Here is a 12655-nt window from a genome sequence, read left to right as displayed (position 1 = left end):
GGACGGACGGACGGACGGATGGATGGATGGGGGAGTGTGTTTTATAACCAGCCTGACCTGTAATATAAATTCCTAACAACAGCTCTTGGTCTTCCCTATGGGGACGCCCTATGCTGAGGAATAATACTAATGAAAGCATAGTGTTACAGAGCAGCTTATTTTGTGCCAGGGTTATTCTAGGATGCATTTGTGTAATTCATGTAAATACAGGTGAAACACATATCATCCTTATCCCGTCTTACAGATAAATACCTGGCTCAAGGCCACAGCTAAAGAGTGTTGGAAACAACATTTGAATGATGTTATCTGGCTCCATAACTTGTTGTAATTAACGAGACTCATACTGTACCGCTTCTATTCTATCATGAAACAATTAACTCAGCTTCAGAATGCAAGATTGGTGTCATGCCTCTGGGATGTTAATACAGGGTTCTGTACCTGTGATGAAATACTGCTATTTTTCATGGCAGAGTTGAAATAAACAGAACCCAAACAGCAAGAAGCGAGCTAAGAACTGGCCCCAGTAGCCCTCAGCAGTAGAACATTCACATTAAAAACCAAACGGCCCTTAGCTCATCTCTACAACAGACATCAGTCGGAAACGCTGCCCAGTGACAATGGAACCTAAACCTAACACAAATGGGCTGATTACACACGGATTTCCCTGACCTTCTGCAAATGTGAAACCAATCCGGAGTCCGCATATTGAAGTACCCAAAACAGATCTCACAATACATTGTTCTATGTCCTCTTAAATAACATTTAACGATTCTATCCCAGTGTGGTGTGGTGTATGCCTATAATCCCAGTACTTGGGAGGCTAAGATAAGAGGATCGCAAGTTCAAGGCCAGCCTGGACAACTTAGTGAGACCCTGTCTCAAAATAAAAACAATTAAAAAGACTAGATGTGTAGATCAGTGGTAGAACACCTTTGGGTTCAATGCCAAGTAACACAAGTAAACAAAAATAATGCTTCTAGATAAAATGCTTCTTCCTTTCATCCAAGTTGACCATATATGTTTCTAAAACTTTAAAACTTTTTTTTTTTTTTAATGTACTGGGGGTGGAACCCAGGGGCCTTCTACCTCTGGGCTTCACTCCCAGACCTATTTATATTTTATTTGGAAATAGGGCCTCACTAAGTTGTTGACAGCCTCACTAAGTAGCTGAGGCTGGCTTTGAACCTGCATGATCCTCCTGTCTTAACCTCCCAAGTACTGGGATTGCAAGCATGCGTCACCACACTTGGCTTCAAAACCTATTCTTGATTTTGCTTTGCCTTAACCTAATTCTGCTAAGAATTTATAATTAACATCATGTAAAGCATACCTTTCTCTTAGAAAAGTAAAACCTCAGATACTATATTTCACACAAGCACAAGCCAAGTCTGATTCATAAACTTTAAGAAATAGCTTGTTCTCACTGCAATGACTGCATTCAGAGACTGCCTCAGGGACCGTAAAGACCTCTGGTCCTTCACATCTGAAATGATCCAACATCTCAGTATATAATCTAGTTTGTTACACTGGAATTCTTTTGCCCTATAAAATGCATCTCCCAATGTAAAAATACTTCTAATTGTGATTTCTACTATAGTAGTAATAAAATTACTGTGTAACAGTCAAAAGCTTTCAATGGCTTTCTCACATTCAGATTTCTTACTGTTTCATATTTTAACAGTATGTTCCAAAATAAAAAGACTTAGAAGATATCATAGTTAGTCTAATTCTTAGATTACTTGCTGAAACAGGCCAAGTCTAACTAGGTAAGTGCTTAGCAAAATTTCATAGTTCACTCAATTAACTCATCTTTATTAAATACCAGTGAAAACACCAAAAGTTCTATTATTCAAAAGTGAAGAATCTGAGAAGCACAAACACTTTTGTCCCACAGATTTGTAAAAAGTGTGTGGTGAGCTGAATTAAAATCTCTATGAAGCCAAGACTCGTGGTGCACAGTTGTAATCCCAGTACTTGGAAGGCTGAGACAGGAAGATCTCAGGTTTACGGCCAGCTTCAGCAACATAGTAAGACCCTAGTTCAAAGTAAAAAATAAAAAGGGCTGGAGGTGTAGCTTGGAGTGAGAGTACAACTGGGTTCAATCCCCAGTACCACTAAAAGAACAACTATGAAAATAGACTATATTACTCTTTATTACTTTCTCATGATCAAATTCTAAATACTGAATTAAATCTAACAGTCAATTCTTTAAGTGGGTGGGGGGTGAGCAGGAAATTAACCCTTTTAGTACAGTTTAATTCTGTTTCAGGGATACCCTTACATCAACTGGAGGGCATCTGACTTGCCTCTGTTATGTGGTCAGTCACTGGATTCAAAATAAATTGTTTTGAGAGAGACTTCCGGGAAGATGGCGACCGAGAAAAGCGGGGCTTAAGAGCCCCGCTAACAACAAATCTCCATTACCACAAAATCAACGCCTTTCATAGCCAGAAAACACCATCACCAGTGAAACAAAAAATCATCAGGCTCCAGAGAGAAAGCGGACTGAGAACAGAGCCACAGAGGAGATACACTGGCCTCGCGCCCGAGGACGCGGCAGACGCGGCAGCAGCGCCATACTGCCGGCGGCACCGGTGAATTCACGGGACGGCTACAGCAAGCCGAGGTGAGCCACTGCGGAACAGCCAGGCGGGATTTCTCCATGCAGAGAGTGTCTAAAGCTCCCAGTGGCTGAGCTCAGCACACGCTGCAGGGATTTAGAGTCGAAATCAAAACCAAGAAGAAAAACGCCAGCCCCATAGCCGAGGGCGTAGCAGCGGCGCCATATTGCCACCGGCGGCAGCAGCAGCGAATTCAGCGAGGCCAGTACAGCTACATCTGCGCACTCAAGAACAGTGAGTCAAATTGTGGGCCACAGAGGAGAAATCCCAGTACTGTACTCCATGGGACTTGACCCAGTGGGGGAGGGGCGGTGGCAGAGATATCACACCATAGGAGAACGTGCAACCTGGCACCCTCCACAGTCTAAAGCAGCCTCTATCGACTCTCTGGGTCGGAGACTCTGTGATACAACCCAGTAAAGGAGTAGTGGGGTCTGAGATACTACTGACTCAAGATCAAGAACACCTTAAGTGAAGTCATAGTGACCCAAGGGAAGAACTCAGAGAAGGCACAAACATCCGAAATCATGGGAAAGAGGAATAATACTGGAGCAATGAATGCACACAACCCCACAACATCAGAACCCGATAAAACTGAAAATCAGAGATTTCTAGAAGATCAAATCAGGAAAATAACTGTAGAAATAATAGAGGTGCTTTGAAAAGAACTCAGAGAGAGCCAAAAAGAGATAAAGGATGCAATTAATGAAGTAAAGGCCTCAATTCAAAGCACAAACAACCGATTGGAACACATGGAGAACAGAATCTCGCTCTTAGAAGATGAGCAATCCAAAAATGAATGCATAGTTTCTAATCTAGAAAAAAATATCCGACAGCAGGAATCTGATATTGAAGAAATATGGGCCTATTTTAAGAGAGCTAACCTAAGAATAATTGGAATAAAGGAGGGAAAAGAAAGTGAAACCAAAGGGATCAACAATCTCTTCAAGGAAGTAATAGCAGAAAATTTTCCAGACATAGAGCAAGAGGTTGATACACAGGTCCAGGAAACTTATAGAACTCCCTTTAGACAGGATCGGAGAAGAGGATCCCCACGCCACATAATTGTCAAAATGACCAATGTGGAAGCCAAGCAGAGAATCTTAAAGGCAACAAAAACAAAGGGCCAAGTGACATTCAGAGGCAAACCAATTAGAATCACTCCAGACTTCCCAAACCAAGTTATGAGAGCCAGAAGGGCTTGGAGTAACATATTCCCAATTCTGAAGGAAAACAACTTCCAGCCAAAAATTTCCTACCCAGCAAAACTTTCTATCAAATTAGATGGAGAAATAAGAAGCTTCCATGACAAACAGAAACTGAAGGAATTTATGTCTTCAAAACCAGCGCTAGAGAAAATACTCAAAGAGATTAACTACAAAGAAGAAATAGGTAACACACACCAGAACTAGAGAAACAAGATTTTCCATCCAACAGACAACTAAGATTGGTTATCTGTGGAGATTCATTATTTATGTTAGTCTTTTACCTATCTCTAAAGGGTATTGTCTGCCTTTATTGTTGTTAATTTTTAGGATTTCTAGTTGAAATATTAATATACCTTCAGATATAGCAATTGGAAATATTTTATCCCATTCTATTAGTAACTGTTAACTCTGTTTACATTGTCTTTGGATATGCAATATTTTTTTTATTTTTTAGGGAGTTTGTATACGCTTCTGTTGCCTGTGCCATTGAAATCATAACCAAGAAATCACTGCCAATTTCAATGTTGTGAGGTTTAATGACCCAGATTTTCTCCTAAAAGTTTATAGTTTTAAGATTTATATTTAGGTCTTTTATCTATTTTGAGTTAATATTTGTATATGGGATTAGGTAAGGGTCCAATTTTATTCTTTTCCATGTAATTATTATTTTTTAACAATATTTAGTTAAAAGATTAATATTTCCACCACCAAATGTTCGTGGAAACCTTGTCAAAAATAACTTGACAATATAGGGAAGAATTTAGCTCTAGGCTTTTATTTAACTCCAATGGTTTATATATCTGCCTTTAGAATAGTATTACACTGTTTCAATTATTGTAGCTTTATATGGTTTGAAATCAGAAAATATATATCTTCTAGCTTTGTTCTTTTTCAAGATCATTTTGGGTACCTAGAGTCCATATTCCATATTAGGATAGATTTTTTTCTGAAAAATAAATATATAAATATATGATAGTTTCACCTAAAAATAGAAAAAAATATTCTCTGGAAAGAAAGAAAGCAAAAAGAAATATTGAAATGTCATCTTTAAGTCATCAAAAGCTTGGTATCAGACAAATGAAACTGTTATGTGAGATTACCATTTTTAATTTTAGATAAATTGCCATAATACTAAATGTCAACTACTAAGCCAAGCATGGAAGGGAGGGATAGGGAGAGAATGGGGTGGGGATTGGGTAGGGGCTGACTGGGAAAAGTGTGCATGTATGTCTACAAAAGTATGTATCCCACTATGATGTATGAATACAGTGCACCAATTAAAAAAAAATTGTTTTGAGCATGTCATTTTAGAGAACACTAGAATCAGAGCTTAAGGAAGTTAGCATGCAAAATAAAGACTATTATGATTTATAGTGACTGATGTTGCTAGAAAGTTAAGCTTAGTGATTTTTTTTAAGCAAGGTCAAGAAAATCTCTCACTTATCTAACTAGGAAAGGAAAACAGTGTATAAGTTCTGGACGGCACAGGAATAAAGTTAAGGATGAGCACACCACACCAGCAGCTCTCCACATAGACCAACCCCACATAAGCAACTGTCACCAGGCTGGGGACACCTCCCAGGTCCAGGGCACTTTTACTGCACACCTAAGTCCTGGGGTCCTCAGAACTTATGCTATAGGAAAAGTATAAGCAGAGGATTATAGCCACAGAGAAGAAATGACTACCTCTTCTCCTATTTAGAGAAAAACGACTTACAGTATCCTGACCTAACCAAACATTTTAATAAGTTTAATTAGCAAGGTTAAGGTTCTAAATGCCGTATTTTAGAAGAATCTAAAGATAGAATATACAAATTAACAAACCCAGAACACTTTGTAGATATATAAAGACTAAAGGAGGGGTTAAATCCTAAAAATGGTTTTAAAACTATGTTTTCCTAATATTCTTATGGGCTTTCCAGAGTTCTCAGGGTCTATCAAGGGACTGGGAGTGGCAAATGCATTTGAGGTCAGTAGTGCCCTTAAAGGGCATCTTTATCCTGTTAAGTCTTCACCAGCCCTCCCCATCTTATCCCACCTTCAACATTTAAGCGAAAATGGTGTGTGCTTGTTATACATAGGAATTCAAGATGGGTCCCTACGTTAACTGACTGCCTCATCAACAAGTGAAAGCTACAAGAATTTCAAGTGTCTGACTCACTGAGGTACCAGCAGCTCCCCTCTGACGGTGCTTTGTGAGAGCTCCTCCTGCTGCTTGTGTATGTGAGATAATGTTAGTAAGCTCTTCTGTGAGAGTGGAGCACACCGTTTTGGTATAGTTCCCTCTTGGTTCTATGAAGATAGATATTACTCTTCAATAAATTTAGGTGGAGTCAGTTTTCCACTTGAAACATTTACTTCATGTTAATGAGTAAGTAAAGCAACATTAGATAAAGACTCAGAGCATCAAAGAGTCCAGACTGTGTCACATGACTCCTGAGTTAAAGCAGACTGAGTCCTTTTTCTGATTCATACATAGTGCTGAAAGAAAACAATTATTTTAAAAAAATTGTATGCAACCCCAGAGCTTTGCTAATAACATAAAATGATCAATTAAATTTTGCAAATATAAGCCAGGTGTGGTGCACGCTTATAATCCCAGCATTTGGGAGGCTGAGGCAGGAGAATCACAGGTTCACGGCCAGCCTCAGCTACTTAGTGAGGCCCTCTGTAACTTAGTAAGACCCTGTCTCAAAATAAAGAATAAAAAATAGGGCTGGGAGTGTAGCTCAGAGGTAGAATGCCCCTGGGTTCAATCCCTAGTTCTACAAAATACAAGAAAATTCAATCATGGTAAAAATAACACATAAACATAAAATTTACTGTCTTAACAAGTATACAGTTCAGAAATGTGAAGTGTATTCATGTTATCGTGGACTTCATCTTGCAAACTTGAAACTCTGACCCACTAAACAACTCCACATTTCCCATTGCCTCCAGCTCCTGGCAGTCATTAATCTACTTTCTGTCTCTATGACTTTTACTTCTCCAAATACCTTAAGTATAATTTACAGTATCTGCCTTTTTGTGACTGGCTTACTTCAATTAACACAATGTCCTCAAAGTTCCTACTGTAGTATGTGTCAAGGTTCCTTTCCTTTTAAAGGTTGACTAATATTCCACTGAATGTAGATACCAAATTTTGTTCACTTATTCATTGGTCATTAGATACCTTGGTTGCATTCACCTTTTGAATATAATAAATAGTGCTGCCATATATGGGTGTGCAAATCAGTCTTGGAGAGCCCACTACAGCAGACTCTAGCATACACTACTTGCTCCATGGTCCCACCATGGAAGGCTGCTGCTCCAGGCAGCTACTGAAAACTTTGTTCCATAGTCCTGACATGGAATTAGCTACCAAAAAATTGTCTTCTCACACAAAAAGGGCTCAGATTCAGATATGACAATGTGGAGAAAATTATATTTAATAATTGTAATAATATGTGGGGCAGTTGGGGGAGAGTTAGCTAAAAATTCTTCTGGCCTCCTATAGCCAGTATTTTTTTAATTTTTTTTTTTTTTGGTGGTACTGGGGATGGAACCCTTCTACCTCCAGGCTACACTCCCAGACCTATTTTTTTAAAATATATTTTATTTGGAAACAGGGTCTCTTAAGCAGCGAGGCTGGCTTTGAACCGGTATAATCCTCCTGTCTCTACCTCCCAAGTGTGAGGATTACAAGCGTGCACTACCACGCCCGGCAGCCAGTATTATTTTTTATAGAAACTTTAAACAAGGATCATAAAAGTTAATGAAATAGAGAAGCTACCAATTGTCATGGGATACCTTAAGTAAAGTCAGTGAGGCAGATGTGACAAGCTTAGAGGAAGAACAATGAAATCTTACTGGGTGGCGAAGACATCAAAGACTGCATTCTATCAGTTGTAGAGGTCCCTTGGCATTGTCTGCTTGTGGGCAAACCCCACCCAGCCAATGCTGTGTATTCAGCTTGGGCGGGTCCAAGATGTTAATCTTAGTTGCTGTGGTTCTAAGATGGCTCTTAGCTCTCTTAATTCCTCTGGATATAGACAGATGTGGAACTGCTGGATCATTTGGTAATTCTATTTTTTGAGGAAATGTCACACTATTTTCCACACTGACTATATCATTTTACGCTCCAAAATGACTTTAAATTTAGGTGAAATTAAATTAAAATGACTTTAAGAGTAAATAAATTGAGAATTAAAAATTTAAAAAGAAATGGCAGTCTCTTTAAGATTATCTGAGACACAACCCTGCTTGACGACCTCCCTCCGTGTTTGAAAAAGGCCCCGATTCAGACGCTGACAGTGTGTGCTAAGTGGTCCTACTCCCATGTGAGTGTTCAGGTACTTTGGCACTAGCTCAGACTCTTATTGATTTTAAAGATTATACACCTACAAAATTATTTCCTGCCATTTATTATCCTACTAGGGATAATACCAAATCAGTTTCATGTTAAGAAAAAGTACTTCACAAGTTTACGATTTCAGGATTAAATGTATATATACACAGACATATTTGTGTATGTATATTCCTATTATCAAAGATCAAAGTGAGATTACCTGATAGTTTCTTCATGATATAAAGAACTAACAACTGGCCCACCAAAACCACTATTTGCTTCTTTTCCTTTCTTCTCTGATGTCTGCAGGAGGGAAAAAAATGAAAAAAGACATGATTAAAGCAACGTGCATATAAACTAGTTATAGAACATTACTGTCCTAGAAAACGACTACAGATTTTACTCTCAATCATTCCTCCAAGCCCACGTAGCAATTTTAAGGAGGCACCAAAAAGGCAAGAGGACTCTCAGGCCAGCAGCAGAACGGTCCCCGCCTGGCCATTCCAGTATCGCCTCATGGAGCCGCTTAAAAGAAATTCCACTAGGGAACTGTGAGATCTTCAGTGTGGAAAATAGGGATGCTTGCACAAAAACATGAAAATAAAATATAAAATATCAATAACAACATGAATGCAATTAGGAAAATCATAACTGGACTTATAAGATTTCCAAACAGCAATTTAACTATAGTAACTATAGTAAAAATTCAAATTCAATCATAATGAAAAATAAGATATTTTTAGGCAGAAAGAAGAAAAGGAAAGAAGGCAGAAGAAAGAGAGAAGGAAAGAAAGAAGAGGTTTAGATTCAAAATAAAAGAAAACTGCTATGGAAATATTTTCTAAAATCAATTATCCAACAGGTTCTGCCTTTTGTTTTCAAAAAAGAAGCATAAGCCAATCGTGGTGGCGCACGCTTGTAATCCCAGCATTTGGCTGAGACAGGAGGATCACAGTTTGCAGACAGCCTCAGCTACTTAGCGAGGCCCTTTGTAACTTGGTGAAACCCTGTTTCAAAATAAAGACTAAGCCGGGTGTGGTGGCAGACCCTTGTAATCCCTCCATTTGGGAGGCTGAGACAGGAGGATCACACAGGTTCGAAGCCAGCCTCAGCTACTTAGTGAGGCTCTCAGCAACTTACTGAGACCCTGTTTCCAAATAAAATGTAAAATAGGTCTGGGAGTATAGCCCAGAGGTAGAAAGCCTCTGGGGCCCCCTCCCCCAGTACCATGAAAGAAAAAAATGAAAGAAAGGAAAAAGGAAGGAAGGAAGGAGACAGATAAACTAAAAAAAGGAAAAAGGGCTGGGGGTATAGGTCGGAGGTAGAATGCCCCTGGGTTCCATCCCCAGTACTGCCAAAAAAAAAAAAAAAAAAAAAAAGAAGCATAAGCTTAATTTAGGGATAAGATTCTTCTAAAATATATATGTAGAAGCAATGAACTTGGATGATACTGTTGGAAATGATCAAACTGCAGTGTCTGGAAAAGCACATTTTCTGGGATCCCAAGGCTTCAAGCCATGATGCACTGTAAATGTCAAAATTCTGATTCTGAACAGTAGCATTACTTCAGACTCTAAATGTTATTGTTTGACTACAAGAAGACTAGTTTCACTTTTAAAAATGCTGGAAATCTTCATAAACATTTTCCCTCTGTATTTTTAAGAAAGGTTTAGTTTTTATTGTTATTTATTTTTAAATTATTTATCTTGATCTGTGGACTACTCTGTCGAGAAAAACACTGTTTAGGTAGCATATTCTATCAGTTTTTAACTCTTCTAGGAGAACAAAGGTCTTTTAAAAAATGAAGTTTCTGCCTGCTTTTCGTGGTAGGGATTGAAGCCCAGAGCACTCTACACTAAGCTACATCCGGCTCTCGCTGCTTTTCATTTGGGGACAGGGTCTTGTGAAGTTGTCCAGGCTGGCCATGACTTAGAATCCCTCTAATTATTCTCCCCAGCAGCTGGGATTACAGATGTGCACCGTCATAACCAGCAGAGGAATGGTGGAATTTCTAGAGATAAATAAATGATCAATTTATGACAGAAACGAAGATGCAGAACCATTACTGACAAATGTCAGCAAGACTCGCAAGAGTGTCATGCTGGCCAATAAGCCAGGCAAGAGCCAGGGCTCTGTTCTCTGAGGGGCATTTTTTGAGAATAATACTGCAAAAAAAAAAAAAAATTCTGGAAAAGAGAATGTGTTTTATGTACCAAAAAAAAAAAAAAAAATCAAATAAAAGGGAGAACTTGTTTAATCCAATTATACTTAAATACATTCTTCATTGGTAAGATAAAGTGGAAACAAAATTAGTGTTCAAGAGAGGTTTACTAAATGAGCAACAGAACTGAAAAAGAGAAAACTGGGTACCAAAGAACCCAAATACAGTGTTAAGCTCAGCTTCTTTAAAAAGAATTGACTCCTAGGTGGTAACATGAGAAAAATTCTAGGTGATTTGGGTTCGGCAATGATTTTTTTAGGTTTAACACCAAAAGCACAACCCATAAAAGAAAAACTTGGTAAATTGGTCTCTGTTAAAATTTATGGAAATCTGACTTCCGGGAAGATGGCCACCGAGAAAAGTGGGGCTTAAGAGTCCCGCTAACAACCAATCTCCATTACCACAAAAAGAGTGCCTTTCATAGCCAGAAAACACCATCACCAGAAAAACAAAAAAAACCACCAGGCTCCAGAGAGAAAGCGGACTGAGAACAGAGCTCAGGGCCACAGAGGAGACACACGCGCCCGAGGATGCGGCAGCAGCGCCATACTGCCGGCGGCAGCGGCGAACTCAACGGACGGCTACAGCAAGCCAGGTGAGCCGCTGCGGAACAGCCAGGCGGGATCTTTCGGCGCAGACAGCATTTAAAGCTCCCAGTGGCTGAGCTCAGCACACGCTGCAGGGATTCAGAGTGGAAATCAAAACCAGAGAAGAAAAAATACGCCAGCCTCATGGCCGAGGGCGTGGCAGAGGCGCCATATTGCCACCGGCGGCGGCAGCAGCAGTGAATTCACCGAGTCCAGTACAGCTACATCTGCGTACTCAAGAACAGTGAGTCAAATTGCGGGCCACAGAGGAGAAATCGCAGTATTGGGCCTCCTGGGACTTGACCCAGTGAGGGAGTGGTGGTGGCAGAGATATCACACCATAGGAGAACGTGCAAGCTGGCACCCCCCATAGTTTAAAGCAGCCTCTATCGACTCCCTGGGTCGGAGACTCTGTGATACAACCCAGTAAAGGAGTAGTGGGGTCTGAGATACTACAGACTCGAGATCCAGAGCACCTTAAGTGAAGCCATAGTGACCCAAGGGAAGAACCCAGAGAAGGCACAAACCTCCGAAATCATGGGAAAGAGGAATAACACTGGAGTAATGAATGTGCACAACCCCACAACATCAGAACCTGATAAAACAGAAAATCAGAGATTTCTAGAAGATCAAATCAGGAAAATAACTGTAGAAATAATAGAGGTGCTTCGAAAAGAACTCAGAGAGAGCCAAAAAGAGATAAAGGATGCAATTAATGAAGTAAAGGCCTCAATTCAAAGCACAAACAACCGATTAGACCACATGGAGAACAGAATCTCGCTCTTAGAAGATGAGCAATCCAAAAATGAATGCATAGTTTCTAATCTAGAAAAAAATATCCAACAGCAGGAATCTGACATTGAAGAAATATGGGCCCATCTTAAGAGAGCTAACCTAAGAATAATTGGAATAGAGGAGGGAAAAGAAAGTGATACCAAAGGGATCAACAATCTCTTCAAGGAAGTAATAGCAGAAAATTTTCCAAATTTAGAGCAAGAGGTTGATACACAGATCCAGGAAACTTATAGAACTCCCTTTAGACAGGATCGGAGAAGAGGATCCCCACGCCATATAATTGTCAAAATGACCAATGTGGAAGCCAAGCAGAGAATCTTAAAGGCAACAAAAACAAAGGGCCAAGTGACATTCAGAGGCAAACCAATTAGAATCACTCCAGACTTCCCAAACCAAGTCATGAGAGCCAGAAGGGCTTGGAGTAACATATTCCAAACTCTGAAAGAAAACAACTTCCAGCCAAAAATTTCCTATCCAGCAAAACTTTCTATCAAATTAGATGGAGAAATAAGAAGTTTCCATGACAAACAGAAACTGAAGGAATTTATGTCTTCAAAACCAGCGCTAGAGAAAATACTCAAAGAGATTAACTACAAAGAAGAAATAGGTAACACTCACCAGAACCAGAGAAACAAGAGTTTCCATCCAACAGACAACTAAGATTGGTTATCTGTGGAGATTCATTATTTATGTTAGTCTTTTACCTATCTCTAAGTTGTATTGTTTGCCTTTATTGTTGTTAATTTTTAGGATTTCTAGTTGGAATATTAATATACCTTCAGATATAGCATTTGGAAATATTTTATCCAATTCTATTAGTAACTTTTAACTCTGTTTACATTGTCTTTGGATATGCAATATTTTTTTTATTTTTTAGGGAGTTTGTATACGCTTCT

The 12655-nt window shown here is 39.3% G+C and overlaps 1 protein-coding gene across 1 annotated transcript in view; it reads right to left on the bottom strand.

The window, feature by feature from the left end:
- ACBD6 (acyl-CoA binding domain containing 6) overlaps window positions 1-12655 on the bottom strand; it is a gene marked incomplete at both ends in the record, with an annotated part of 162503 nt that overhangs the window by 92678 nt on the left and 57170 nt on the right. Inside the window, one exon of the mRNA XM_080699482.1 lies at window positions 8377-8459. Within this exon, the coding sequence (XP_080555608.1) occupies window positions 8377-8459 (83 nt within the window). The remainder of the gene's footprint in view (window positions 1-8376; window positions 8460-12655) is intronic.

This window comes from Muscardinus avellanarius (assembly GCF_963383645.1).
Source record: "Muscardinus avellanarius genome assembly, chromosome: 7".
In the NCBI taxonomy this organism is placed as follows: domain Eukaryota; kingdom Metazoa; phylum Chordata; class Mammalia; order Rodentia; family Gliridae; genus Muscardinus; species Muscardinus avellanarius.
This window is presented reverse-complemented; position numbering and strand designations above follow the sequence as displayed.